At 47.0% G+C, this 15,131-nt stretch overlaps 1 protein-coding gene across 1 annotated transcript in view; it reads left to right on the forward strand.

The window, feature by feature from the left end:
• XKR6 (XK related 6) overlaps nucleotides 1-15,131 on the forward strand; it is a 180,581-nt gene that overhangs the window by 148,065 nt on the left and 17,385 nt on the right. The window contains exon 2 of the mRNA XM_065681879.1: nucleotides 12,833-13,029. Coding sequence (XP_065537951.1) covers nucleotides 12,833-13,029 — 197 coding nt within the window. The remainder of the gene's footprint in view (nucleotides 1-12,832; nucleotides 13,030-15,131) is intronic.

Here is a 15,131-nt window from a genome sequence, read left to right on the forward strand (position 1 = left end):
CTAAGCATTTACGATAGTCAATGTTAATGCAAACATCCTCTGTGCAGTGCAGGGCAGCTGCGTTGGCTATATCAGGCATGCAAAAGGCATTCAGTTGGGCTGGGGAAGCATTTTGAGAAGCAGGAGGTCAAAAGGACGTGTGTGAAAATGAAAGGCTTGCTCTTCTTTTGTATTAGGCATGCACCTTGCCCTTCCTTAAGGAGACAAGGAACCCATCCAGCTGGGAGACGAGGACCTCCCAGATTGTCAGTTGGACTAGGTGGCTGAAGCTCTGCTCTATTCTATTCTATTCTATTCTGAATTAAAGCCCACCAGCCCTTACACTGATTTCCCTCATTAGCTTGGGAAAAGTCACTTTCTGCCTCCATTTCTGCACCTAACTGTGCATGAGCATCGAACCGTGAGGCTGGGCTGCAGGATCCTGTATCTCACAGCCCAGATGCTGTTCACTGGTAGAAAGCTCCTGTGACCGCATTTGTGACACTTGGGTAAAGTTACACCGCATGAAAAGATTCAGCTGTACCTGAAGGGTGGTGGGAGTGAGGACATGGTCAGGTGGCTTCACCTTTATGAAGCTCCAAGCAGAAAGCTCCTTTTAAATTAGTAGAAGAAGAGGAAAAATTACTGTAATACTGGTGAATACTGTACTTGGGCTGTTTCTTCTCCTGAGCATGACCACTAGAAAGTAGTCCTCTTGTCATGTTATATAGAATGAGTCTTAATTAAGAGGTACCTATTAAATGAAACAGCTGCAAATGCAGCCACCCATAGGCTCCTGTGTAGTTTGACTTGCCTCATTATATTATATCCTTAGTGGGATCCCCAGAGCTCCCTGCACCTGGAATAAATGCTCTAAGTAGGCAAAGCTGCTGGCAGGCTCGTGGTTGATCACAGGGCTGGGAGGAGACTTGTAAAATAACTGCAAGTAAAGCATGGAAGGATACTCATGTGAACTCCCTAAGTGTGCTGAGGGGGAAAGGGGTGTTTCTGCAGGGATCAGCATAAATGTGTTGAGGTAAGGGCTCCTATACCTTCCCAAAGTGCTGTATCTCCTCTCCTCATGGCCTTTGAAAAGCCAGTGGAGGGGGGGATGGATTCTCTTGTACCAAATACCTCAAAAGCCCCAGGAGACTGTAATGCCCAAATGCAGCGCAGTGTGTGCGTGTTTGCAAGACTGCTGTTGTACTTATAGCCCCCTTAAAGAGCAGAGTACATACACGCTTCAGAACCCGCCAGTACATTTCCTCTGGCCAGGAATAGCTGATGAGTAATACAAAGCAGCAGAGGTAATAAATATTAAAGAGCTGGAAAATGTTAAAGTGCATGGGCAGCGGAGCTGACACGCACTGTGGGTGTGAAGTGCGGAGGTCATCTGCATGCACCTCATGCAGGCATTGCTTTCTGTCCTTTCCTGGAGGAAGAAAAGTAGAAATAAACTTTGCAATTATTTTCTGTTAATAGTGTATTGAAAAGCATTGTGCATTTCAGTGAGCTTGTCATCTTGTGCCCCATTCCTGTCTTGATCCCCATTATGGGCACTTTATGGGTCTAAAACATGGCTTTCCTTGGGTGATGTGTCTGGACATGGGAACCACAGCCAGCGGGAGGAAGGAGATGTGACACCAAGCACCTGAGGAGCCTGTGTGGTGGTGAGGTCTTGTTTCCCAGGAGATTGCATGGCTAAAAGATTGCAGGTATGGATTAAGCATCTCATGGTGGGTGCACTGGTGGTGAACCAGTGGATGGGTTTGAATTGAATTGAATTGAATTGAATTGAATCCATCTCAGCCATCACAAAAGGTCATTGGAGTTGAGGCATTAGCTCTTTGGTGCTGCAAACGCACTGAACTCCTCGCTGCCCTTCTCAGCCTGTAGCATGGCTGTTTCCCAGCAAGAGCTGGTGGTGGTGTGAGTCAGAAGCCGTTTCTGTGCTGGAGTTTCCTTCCAGTCCCCAACTGGTTACCAAAGATCCCTCCCACCAGATATAATGATGTAAGAACCGCAGCTCAAAGACCCCCCTCAGTTCTTCCTCCATCTGTCTAGAGCCAAAACGGCCATGAAAACCTTTCTACCCCCTTTTCTGGTCCCCATCAAGGTGCAGCTGGATGGAGCTGACTGTGATGAGACGACAAGGGTTAAACTCTTTTCTGGCAGGCTGGGAGGATGCCGTGAGATTTCTCAGAGCCGTGTGCACCCGGAGAGGAAGGCAGGCCCTTGCTAATGTATGCACAGCTTCTGTGAAACTAAAAATAGCCAGGATCTGAGGCTGCTCTTCCAGGATTTCACAGGCGCTCACCCAATTTTTAGCTCCTTATTCTCAAACGAATGGCAAAATGAAGGCGACAGTCTTAACCCTCCTGCAAAGCCACCACATCGGGACCCTTGCTCCAGGGATGCTGTTGACCCCTGCGGCACAGATGAGATGGGAACGTGCTGCCGAATGTGTAGTCCCAGGTTCCTGATGGTGTCTTGCAAGGCTGGGGTGGACCCCAGTGTTCCTGATCGCTTCTGAGCGGTACCCGAAGGGTTTGCTGGGCCTAGGGAGGCCTAATGCTTTGGTCTGCAGCAGCGTGTGCCAGGAAGGGGATGCAAACAGCAGGAAGAGCATGCTGCAGCCAGCAGCAAGCCTACAGCTCTGACCCTGGCTGCTCTGCAGCAGGCAGGGGCTTTTTGTCAGCTTCGCCATGTTCTCAAGAATTAGCTCCCCTTTTCCTAAGCAGGGTCCTCTCCCCCTGAACTTCCATTGGCTGGTGTTTTTCTGGCGTGCTGTTAAACATCCACCTCCTCAGCAATACAAAGGCACTGTCCATGGGGGTTAGGAGAGACTTTGCTGTATGGAAAAGTCTTGTCTAGTCATCTCAGGTCCTGCTTCAGCATCAGTGACCTAGATGGCCATGGAGAAAGTAAATACTGTAAATTCGGTGATTAATATCCTAGAATCCAAATCAGTTCCTGTATCAGCTCCCTGATCTCCCAGTGGGAGACGCGACCCCCTCATTTCCTCAGCACCAGAGCAGGAAATGTTTCCCTCTGAGTGAGTGGTCAAACTCCCAGTTGTGTTCCTCTGGCTCTGGGGTTCTCGTAAGTTTTTGAGGGTTTAGACCCCAAGCAAGCTGCAGTCTCTGTTCAGATCTTTGGGCCAAACTGGTTTGTTAAATTGCTCAGGAAATGGAAAACTCTTAGAAGAGAAAACCACCCTGTTATGTCTCCATTTACAAGGGATTCACTGCTAGTAAATGGCATGGCTTTCCCCTTTGCTGCTCAGCATCTTCCACTGAGGGATCTTGGAGGCTTGCAGAGAGCTGTGAGAAAATGAAGATGTGGCACTGTCTTTGACTGGCCTCCCAGAGCAATGCAAACTTCTCCTCTCCTGAGATACCCTGTGTCTCTGTTGAGTCCAAGTGATGCCAGATCACTTCTCAAGACAATCAGGGTTAAGGTCTGTAATGTTGCTCATCCTATTGAAAGGGCAAGGTGACTATTCCTGTGTGTCCATGTAGCATCATGCCTTGGATTTTGGGAGCCCTCAGGCATTTCTCTGAATTTGCCCAGAAACTTCCATTGGTTGGAGCCAAGTCAATTGAAAGACCCCCACTTACTTTCAAGGACTTCGGCTGCATCTGTTCCCATAAGCCTAGGACCAGTTTTATTTCCAAATGGAGGGCCCTGACATTAAACCCTGTTAGCTCAAACACACTTCAAGCAAAAAAATCAGTCTGAATTCAACTTCCTTCTTTCTGTGTAAAGCTATTTAACAGCTTTGATTTAAAACAGAAGGCTTTGCCGGAGGCGATAGCACTAGGTGTCGGGGTATACTTTAAGTAAGTATGTGCAAAATAGAAAAGGGAGTGGGGCTTAAGTATGCATAACTAATTTTGGGAGGGGAGAATCTGTGATAAAAAAAGAGCATCTGCCTCAATGCTCGGACGTGAGACCGTGTGATAGATGCTGTGATACGTCTCTGCTGCACCCATCACTTTGATACCCTCTCCAGCAGCCCCTGCTACACTGCCTGCTCCTTTGTGCAGCACAGGGATGCTTCCCACATTAAAATCAAAAAAAGGCATTCATACCCTGGTGCTGAAGAGGTCTTTGGGGTTTTCCTTTTCTATTTTAGGTCTCTACATCTCACAAAGTAATTGACAAGTAAACACATTAACATGATTCCTATGAGCCTGGCTCAAACCTATGGTAGCTTCTGCACTGATTTAGTGGGCAAAGATCTGAAAATACAGATTCTGCAGCCTGGATATCCATGGAAGCCCCACAGCCCATGGGGATGTGGCAAGGAGAGGCTGCGTGGGCAAGCATGCTTCCAAAACTAGGGTTATAATGAACATGCCAATAACACATTCATGTCTGCTTTTGCAAATAAAGAAATGCTGGCCAGGCTCCGGCTAAGCCTGGGTATTTCAGTAACAGCCAGATCTGGGGAAGTTTGACAAATTAGTGCCAGAATGTGGGCTAGCACTTTCTTATGATTTGTTTCTCTTCTGGTTGTGATCTTTCAGTCTGTGAGTCAGAGGAAACTACTCCGCAGCTAGGAAAGGAGAACAGTCACAAAGATGAATCCCAGAAACATCCCCCAGATTGAGCTCACACAGTTTTTGTCTCCAGAGCTTTAACTACAGTGATGCCCTTGCCCCAATTTTCTGCCCCATGCATCTGCTGGAGGTGATGACCCTGGTATCCGTCAGCAAGATGAAATGCACACCTGCAGCTCTGCCATGTGGTCTTGCAGTCCCAAATATCTGCTTAAACCATCAGTAAAAGGGAGTTGAACACAGACTATGAACGATGCCTCAAAGGAGGTGATATATGTATATGTTCCATTCAGATGGCATTGCAACCAGAGGAATCATTTCAGAGGAGCTGGGAACATTACTCATAAATTATCAATCACAGCTCTCTGGTTTGTGTATCAGAGCCCCTGAATTATCAGCAACAAGTTAAATCAGCCTGCAGATATCAAAGCTGCAGGAATCAGATCCTAAAAATCTTACAGCATTATGATTGTATTGTCTCCAACTATTTGATGGAATTGACTCTTTTCAAGGAGGGGTGGATTTGTAGACTTTCTTGAAATAGTGAAAATTATTTTCGGCTGGAAATTATTGCTGCAATGATTATGGCTAAGTGCTGCATAGGTTGCCCAGAGAAGTTGTGGAGTGTCCATTCTTGGAGGTTTCAAACTCAACTGCATAAGGTCATGACCATCCTTCTCTGACTTCAAAGTTATCCCCACTTGGAGGGCAGGCTTGGTCCATAGACCTTTAGAGATTCCTTCCAATCTAAGTTATGCTATCACTCTATGATATGATCCTCCCCAACGTATGTTTTATAAATCAGATGCCTCTTTCATGGTCGGTGTATAGTAAAGCCATCTGTGCTTTAAAATAGCTTTACACTGGCTTAGAATAGAAAATCTTTACAGTTTCTCTTGTGCAGCAGAAGACTGGTACTATCATTCTTTCTAGCACATACTTCAGTTGCAAACAGTATTTTGCGAAAACAAAACTTTCCAATATAAATGGATGTTCAAGTATCATCCCCTCTCAAATACATGCATTTAAAGAATAGGGGTTTGAATTCCATAAAGACCAGTGTTTTCCCTGAAGTGGTGGCTATCATGCCTATGAATTAGCGGCATTCAGAAAGTTTGGCTTGACTTTTGGGCTCTAAAGGGAGCAGATCTTTGCTTTTGAGAATCTCACTCACAGAGGAGTTTTCAAGCAGGATAAGGAGATAATGATCCAACAGGAGCATGTGAATGCTAGAAAATATGAAAAGAGATTGATGCAGTAAACTGTGGTACCATTTGACTCAAAAATGTTAATATACGCCAACTAATCCAGTTTTCTCACCTTGATGAAATCACTTTGTGTAATCTTGCTGCAAGTGACTCCTAAGCCTGATGCTGAATCATAGTGATATTGTGGTAAGTGGGGAGGTGGAAGAAGTCTCATGTTGGCGTTCCAGGTTCAGCACCGGGATGACAATAAACTGTGTCCAAGGAGGATAGTGTCCTCTGTGACCTGCTGGTTTACAGAACTCATGGATGATATCATGCCATGCATTTAAGCTTTATAAGTGTCTCTAAGGCATGGAATAAGCTTGTTTTGTGTGCAGCAACATTATCCTCCAATAAGCAAAAGGCGGCATGGAATAGAGATCATTAATTGTTTAGTAGGAGCCAATAGAAGCAATTCACTAGATAAGGGGTAGTTTTACACTGAAACTTATTTACCAGGCAGAAGAGGGTACAAACTGCAAGGGGGAAGAACTGAAATACTTGCTGAACTCACTTTTTATTGCATTCGATTCATTCTTAGGTATAAACTATACGAAGAAATACCAAAAGCAAGATATTGGAAAGCTCTGAAAATCCCAATACTGAAAATCAGGGCCCTGATGAAGGCCATCAAAATGATGAGAGATGTAGTCAGATGTTGTTGGGATGACCTCTGAGGCTGCTGGATTAAAGGAGGGGTACACTGCTTGCTTAGTCCTATGAGAAGAATTAAGGTGCTCATTCTTGTTTTGGGGATAGCAAATGATCTTTCCCGGTTTAGCAGTGGTTCCCAGCATGAGTTTGGCCCAACACAACTAGCAGAGGTGTCAGTATGTCCTGCACACCCTTCAAGGATGAGCCCGGGCCAGGAACCATTCCCTAGAGGTGATCTTGGTGTAGCCACTTGTTCTGGAGGGATTTGATGCAGTAGAAGCAGCCAGGCAAAGCTGCAGTATATCAACACCTGTATGGGGCCCCATAGATGCTACTTTGATATTCGAACTAGGAACAATAATCATCCATCTGTGAATCCTTATTGCTAACTTGCAACATTATAAAAGGGAAAAAAATCCCTAACAAATGTTGATATTGAGCACATTCATTGTGATGGCAACTCTAAGTTTGATTTTGATTCTTTTCAACCCAACAGCATTTTACTTTCGCACTCCCCTGTTGCTCGAGCGCTGCATCTTGTGTTCCTTTTAGATCTGCTAGGATGAAAATAATTCATTAGAATTAAAAAAGCGGGCCAAAGCCGCAGCTGGTGTAAACGGCGAGAGCCCTGTGGATGCCAGCTCGCTCCAGCTGAGATCTGGCCTTACATAACCTCATTTTAAGGGTACCTTCAGGCAGCCTCCGCTGCAAGCCTTCCAGCCGAGCAGTCACACATGTCCTCATTTCCTCCCTTACAAGGAGTGGGCTGTAAACACCCTAGGGTGCATGAGGATAATGGCCCCTTGCAAGAGTGAGCAGGAATGCAGGCAGAGGAGGCAGCAGGAGGGTGAGCCATCACATGAATAACACGCCTTATCCCACCCCTCTTCTTCCAGGAGTGAGCACCAGGGAGAAGGCTGGTGCCATGGAATGGGGAGGGAAATGGTGCCTATCCATATGGTGTGTATTGCTACCATGACACCTAGGACGTAACCACGGTCCTGTAGTGCCATGGCAAAGTAAGGTTGTCTGGAGAGAAGTGGAGGAAGTTAAGGAGATGCTCGGAAGGGTGCTGTACCTGTTGCCCTCCTGGTCTTGGTAAGTCCTACTAAGCCTGCTAAGGTGCTGCAGGTGTAAGTTGCAGCCTACCCAACAGAGATAATTTTCTGAGCTCCTTCTTTCCCTAGAGGTCCGTTTCTGGCTCCTCAAGCATGCTCTCCCATTTGTCAAGCCAGGGTATGCTTCTCTGAAAACAACCATTGGTTGTGGTTGGTCAAGAAGAGTTTTCCAACATGGAATTGTTGGGACTGGACTGAGTACCTCAAATCCTATTCCCTCCTGTCTTTCCATATACCTATACTAGTAAACTGGTCAATTTCAAGACCTGCTTGTGGGCATTGTAAATTCATCATGATGCTTAATTTAGTATAATCACTAGATTGGTCAAGGCTTACTAGTACTCTCCCTGACCCGGGCAGGGTTCAGGACTCTGTAAGGGCCAGGGATCATTCCCAATACTGAGTATGAAGGCAGCTACCTGGTTTTGAAGAATGATATGAGTTAGTTTCTGTGATCAGTCTTGGCCCTTTGGCCTTAGGAAAAGCAATCAGACCCCTGTCCTTTGTTGACTATTGTAGATATAGTCTGAGATTCCGTACCTTGGTCAGCTTGTGGTTGTGTGGGACAGGCCATCAGGACTCTTCCTTCCTCAAAACATAGCCCAGGGCCTATGTTTCTATGCCTTTCTGTGCTCCTCCACCCCCCTTACACATCAACGTCCTCTTCATTTCGAACCAGCCTGTTGCCTGAGGCATCCTCCTACCCTTTCTGCTGGTGATATTCAAAGCCACCTCTGTAAATTGAGCAGTGCCAAGGCACAGGCACAGTTTTTTGATAGTTCACCCTGTTAAAGTGTCAGCACAGACTGTGACAATTTTGGCCAAAGCCTACTAGCATGGCCATAGCCACATGGAGGTCGGGTCATGCCAGCTGGCCAAGGACAAAGGCTGGTCTTTGTTCTGCTTTGTGTGTGAGGTGTCCCTGCCCATGGCAGGGGGTTGGAACTAGATGATCTTAAGGTCCTTTCCAACCCAGACCAATCTATGATTCTATGGTACAGCCAGACCCTCTGACTTCATAATCCTAACCCTGGACAATTATGTTACAGTCCTTGCTGAGACAGCCGAACACCCTCTCTCATCCACATGAAGCATCCTTTTCCATAGAAGTTAAGCTGTTAGGGTATTAGTTTACAGTAAGAGCATCTCCTCTTCTCCATCTTGGTGGCATCCTGGGGGGCTCTCTCCAAGGGTTATTTGACCACAGTTCCAAAGCTGATGGCTTTGGCTCCTTAAAAACACACTTTGGCGCAGAGACAGCAGAGACTTTGCCCCGTGCAGTTTGTGTGCTACTGCGACATGTGTAGTAAATAAGCGTGAGGGTAATTATACCAACAGGAATTCTGGGAGCCCTGCCAGAATGGAAGAGACAGCCAACCCTTTGTGCATTTAAAGGAAATCACCCCGAATCCCCCTCCCAACCCCAAATTAGTTCTGTCTCTTGAAGCCATGATGAGACTGAGAACTAAAAATACATGCACACACACGCTCGAATATAAATATAGCCAGCATTCAAAAAATAAAAAGCTCAAAGTAAGGCTCCTGTATCCAAAATTAAGCTCTTAAATAAATAAATTAGCCTGATTTTCTAAAGCACAGAGCAGTGAATGGCTTTCACTGACATAAGAGGAGGCATCGTGTTGCTAAAGATTGAATATCGGGCCTGAATATGGATTTGAAAGTCTAATTATAGACTCCTGTTTGCTACCAACTTGACCAAGAACAAAAAATTCAGGTGGAATGATGCTGATTTCATTTTTTCTTCAGAGTTTTCGTGCACTTAACCAGTGTTAGTACAGGTAGGAAATGGCCCTCAAACAAGTAAATAAAATAGCACAGAGAAACAGGTATATTGGAATAAAAGTGCTTACACCAGTGCTGCACACTGGTGTTTGGAAATAGGGTTAAGAGTTACCAGTATTAGAGCTGGGTGGTATTTTATATTGATTAATTAGACAGGTGTTTAGTAATTGTTGAAAGCCTACCAGGTATAAAGACTGCTTTTCCCAGTTACTCTTGCACTTCCTCTGCTGAAAATTCACAATCAACTGGAATCAAAGAGGAAGGGGGTTTTAGTCCTCCTCTTCCTCTCTTTGTCAGACTTGGGTCTAAGTGATGCTGAAGAGAGAGCATCATATTTTTGTATGGACCAAAAAGAGAGTACAAAGAGAAATTCTTTTCCCTTTAGGTACAAAGGGTACTTGGAGCTTTTTTGCTCACACACTGTTCATTTGGGAGGCTGTGACCTTTTGCTGACCAATATTATGCCAAGGGATCCCTGAGGCCACAGTCTCATGTGGCATTTGGGTAGGGACAGATTTATCCTTCTGGATCTTCCAGCACCGATCAGATTGAGCAGGACTGGTTTCATGGTGTCGAGGGAGTATGTTCACTCTGGATGGAGGACCATCAGCAGGCAGAGCAAAACTCCACTCACCTGTTTGTGTTGTGGTGTTTAGATCTGGGTTCTGATGCCAGAAGACTTTGGAGAGCTCTTTGGTGCTCTATGACTCAGTTGCCCCATCTATGGAAGGGGAAAAAAGACAGTTGGACTTTGCTAAGGTCCTTGGGCTCAAGAGTTGAGAGAATTTGGTGTTACTGTCATTGCCATAGGTCTGGCCATCGAGGGAGATAGGATCAGGGCATTATAGAATCATAGAATCATAGAACAGTTAGGGTTGGAAAGGACCTTAAGATCATCTAGTTCCAACCCCCCTGCCATGGGCAGGGACACCTCACACTAAACCGTTATATTTAATCCAACGCATTTTAATGTCCTTTTGTGCATGCTGCCCCCAGGCATAGGTGGCATGTCTTCTCACTGTGGCTAGTTAAAAACGTTCATGCTGAAACTGTGTGGATGGTGGTGAATCCCTGGAGACCAAGGAGGAATCACTGCAGGATGTGGTGTCTCTCTGTTAGTTTCTTCTTGATCTTTTCGAGTGACCCAGTGGCATTGTTACAGTTCGGTTCTGCCAACCTGGAGTGCTTGGAAAAGTAGACATGGTCTTAAAAATAACCAAAACCTAGAGACAGGTGATGGGGACAGCAATGCAGAAGAGAAAAGGTCTAGAAAATGTGAGCTGTGAGAAAGGACTGAAGGAAATGGTGGGGTTTTTTAGTCTGGAATAAAGAAGGGTTTACATGGTAACTACGTGCAAACAGGTAAAAGACTGCTGCAGGGTGAAAATGAATAAATTCTCCTTGTCCATGGCTGGGGCGATGATAAATTAGTGGCTTAACCTTCAGAAGAGGCGTTTAGGTTTCATGTACTAGCAGGAATGGGAGTTGCTGCAAAGGGGAGGCCACACACGACTGCAGGACAGATTTGGGGAATATCCCCTGGAAAGAGTTTGGCGGAGGTGATGCTGTGCTGCCCGTGGGCAGCACCTTATGTGCAGCAGCACCTTATGTGCAGCACCACCTTGGTTTTCAGTGGCGCTGTGTTGCTGATGCTATAAAAACCAGCTGCATGCTCCTTTTCTCTACTTTTTCCTTGAGCCGTTACAGCTCCCACCCCCAGTATCGCTTTTCCAGCTAAACTGGTTTCCTGCAGGGAGGGAAGGCAGGATCCCTGTGTCATCCTGCAGCAGGGTCTTTCATGGAAACACCAAGTACAGGCGGTGGCTTTGTGCTGTTGGGGAGTGGGAGGAGGACTGATGTCCATCGAAGAGCAGTGGTCCACGACCATTCCCCCCGACTCGGGCTGTGCTGGGGGTGTCACACCAGTGTCACCAGTGTCGTCTGTGACTGGCGTGGCGTTTACTCGAGTGTCGAGCCCCATCTGGTGGCTTTCCTGTGCCATTTATTGTGTCCTTGTTCGGAATACTTCATGTTCTGTGCTTGTACACTGCGAACGGGCCGGAAGGACAAGGGGCTGGAGAAAGGGCAGAGCTTGCAGACCTACCTCTGCTGCTCTCCCGGCTCCCTGTCCCTGCGTGTAATTTGGAGACACGGAGGCTGCCGAGGCTTACGTCCTTTCCTCCTGCTCTTCCTTGCTGTGCAGTCTCTCCCCGAGTGGCAAGGAATGATCTAATCGTTTTGGCAAACCCCCAGTTTGTGCTGTGAGCCCCTCCCAGAGCCTCCAGAAGGCACTTCATCCCACTGTCATGCTGGCATCTGAGGTGGGACAGATGTCCTGGGAGGGGACATTTCTATCTACAGACTAGCTCAGATGACCAACTTCAGGGTCAGCGTTAGGTGAAACAATTCCTATCCCAAACAAGTTTATGGCCACCATTCAGGATGAGATGGAATAAGATCCAACATTAGACCATTAATATCAGCATGCATTATAAACAGTCATGTTAGGAGATGCTTCCTTTCTTAAATGCCATGAGTCCTGTGACATCTGATTCTGTGATTCTGTGATATCTGGGCACCCTGTGCTACCCTGACTCGATCAGCTCCATTCACAAAGGCTGGCCAGATGTTCCCTGCAGGGATGTTGTGTCCCCAGGGTGAGGTTTGCAGGTCTCTGCACATCTGATATGGAAACAGAGGCAATGATAGAGCAGTGTCTGTCCATGCATGAGACATCTTCTAGCTCGACACTGCCCAAAGTCTCAATGGCTGACCAGTGGCAAGCTGTGACCTTGTGCAGTTGTGGGTCACACGTGTACTGAAGGTGAAGGTGGTGTCCCGTTTGAGGATGGTGCCAGATACTTTTCAGTGGTGCTCAGCAACAGGATGAGGAGCAGTGGCCATAAACTAAAACACAAGGAGTTTCACCTCAACATGAGGAAGAACTTCTTTATGTTCAGGGTGGCAGGGCAGTGAACAGGCTGCCCAGGGAAGGTTGTGGAGTCTCCCTGTCTCAGACACTTAGACCCTGCCTGGATGTGTTCCTGTGTAACGTGCTTTAGGTGGCTCTGCCTTGGCAGCGGGGTTGGAGTAGATGGTCTCCAGAGGTCCCTTCCAACCCTAATGATTCTGTAGTTCTGTGATTCTGTATTTGTCAAGTAGCTTCTGCTCTTTTCATCTTGCTAAAAAGTGCATGAGTTGTTTTCTTGTGCAAGTGTTTTGTGAGCACTTCCTACCCTCACATTTGGGTGGTGCAAGTCAGAGGTTTCCCACTCTTGCAATACAAAAGTGGTCCTTGGATCTTGCAGGAGATAGTGTTAGAACTGCATTGACCCCTGTTTCTACCCTGGATTCCCTTTCCCCCAGACAACCTCCCTCTCCCAAACAACCGCCCACAGCCCCATCCTCCTCAGGCATCGATGCATGCCAAAGTCTCACACTTAGCTTTCCCTCCTGTTTCCTGCAGGTATATCCGAACTATGTACCTGGGGATCCAGAGCCAGAGGCGGAAGGAACACCAGCGGCGTTTCTACTGGGCTATGATGTATGAATATGCAGACGTAAATATGTTGCGCCTCCTGGAAACTTTCCTCGAGAGCGCCCCTCAACTGGTGCTACAGCTCTGCATAATGATCCAAAAGAACCGTGCAGAAACATTACCATGTAAGTGCCCCCCTCATCCCCCTCCCCATCCTCCCGGCCTCCCTCCTCTGATCCCATGCTCAGCACCTGAGGGATGTTTTGCTAACTGTCCACCCTACACAGCCTGGTGTGTAAGGGGCTGCCACTTTGGACAAATCTCATTCCAGCTCTGTGCTGCGTTTGCTGGGTAAAATCTCTGCTCATTCTGCTGATTAAAACAGAATCAGTGAAAAGATGATATTCAGCTCTTCCACACCGAGTCCAGTCTAAAGAAATGATGGTGGTATTAGGAGGAGTCAGGAAGTCTCTGCTGCTATGGCAAGTGTCACCATTCGTTTGCTGCCTGGCACTGGCGAATTATTCCCTGCCTCAGTTTCCCTCCTTATGTAAGTAGGATAATAAAACTGTCCAGATTTGTGTTGAGAGGACAAATAGTTTAATGCCTATGCAATGCTCTGATGGTGTGAAATGTAGTAGAAGGGGTGGTTTTCAACAGCTAAATGCTGAAAGACCTTCTGAAGAATGACCGAGAATCAAGGTTTAGTCATTGGTACCATGGTTCTCTGCAAGTCAAAGGAAAGAGGGGGGGTAGGCAGTGGAGGGAGTTGTGTAGGGGCATACATGTTGTAGTGCAGATATCATTACAAAGGTAGATGAACAGTGACTTGGAAGCAACCATAGAGAGTTTGCCAGTTCTGATGTCCTCTGCTGCAGTGATGTTCTGAGCATGGGGCATCCACCCCAGTGGATGGCATAAGCCTCTGTCCCTGCCCTGGGGTGAGCAGCTCAACCAACCCCTTCCTACGCAAGGGCTGGCTGCCTAAGGTTCACCAGCTTGTGGGAGAGTTGTCCTTTCCAAGAACCAACAGTGATATCAGGTGATGAGCTGCTGGTTTATTCAGCCCCTGATCAATTCACACACCAAGGATGACAGTTTCCCAAAGACAGCCTCTTTGTAGCATGCCCTTTCTGACAGACCTGAGGAGTTTCTTGGAGCTGAGATTGGAACTGGGCAGTTTATCAGGGTTAAATTGTGCTGGTTGGACCAAGGCTACTGCTATCTACAGCATCAGTAAGTCAGACTGTTCTCCCTTACTCCATGCTTTAAGCATGCCCATCACAGTTGCTTATAGAGGCCTCCCTTCTCCTACTTATGTAGTCTTCCTCTGAAACCTCTCATCACGAACTCTCCAGGCCTCCAAAGTGCTGACATGATGAACATTCATTTCTACAACTACTGCTAGAGCTACAGGCATTTGGCAGCACCCTTTTCTTACTGCTTCCAATATTATTAATCCTACTAAAAATATATAAGTCTCAACCTAAGAGGGTTGCCAGGGCATTATGCAGATTGTTGGACTCATTACAGAAAGCACTGGGTGAAGTTTGCTGGCCTCTGTTGTGCTGCAAGTCAGATCACACTGCCGAATAATCCCTCCAGGCTTTCAAATCTGGGGCTCTTTCAGTTTGCCACTTCCAGGCATGGCTGCCTAATCCACTGAACAAGCTGCATCATTTTCCAACCCCCTCTCTTCCTCGGCTATGCAGTTCCTCCGTTCCTCCACCACACCGAGCAGGCTGCACTCTCTTCCAAGGCAGCGCACGTCCCTGCCTGCCGCCCCGAGCCCTGGAGGGCTCTTCGCCTGCCACGCTCCAGCAGCCGAGCTCTCAGCATCCCCAGTGCACCCTCTCCCTTCCTCCCTCCCTGCCTGTGCCAGCGATGCGGTCGCACATCTCAGGGCTGCTTGCTGCGCAGCGGGCATTGCTGATGGATGTGAGCAGCAGAGCTTGCTCAGCGCTCCTGACTCAGGTACAAGGTTTCCTAGAGCTCCTTTGGTGCTTCTGCCTTCCTCCTCCCCCTGGCCAGTACATAATTATATAAAAGGAAGCTAAATGCTGAAAGGAGCCGTTACGAAAGGGAGCATCAAAGATTTTCCTTAAAGCAGGCAGAAAACAAAGGAAGATGGATATTGTTAGGAAGGCAGTGTGTTTAAAAATCAAATCAAGTCTCTCCTGGCTCATTGTGTCTATGTGAGCATGGGCTCGTCACAGCAAGACGCCAGATCTGCCTCTAAACAGGGATGATATCAGCTGTGTCGCTGAAGGATGCACACTGGCAAAAC

Source organism: Lathamus discolor, chromosome 5 (genome assembly GCF_037157495.1).
Source record: "Lathamus discolor isolate bLatDis1 chromosome 5, bLatDis1.hap1, whole genome shotgun sequence".
Lineage (NCBI taxonomy): Eukaryota > Metazoa > Chordata > Aves > Psittaciformes > Psittacidae > Lathamus > Lathamus discolor.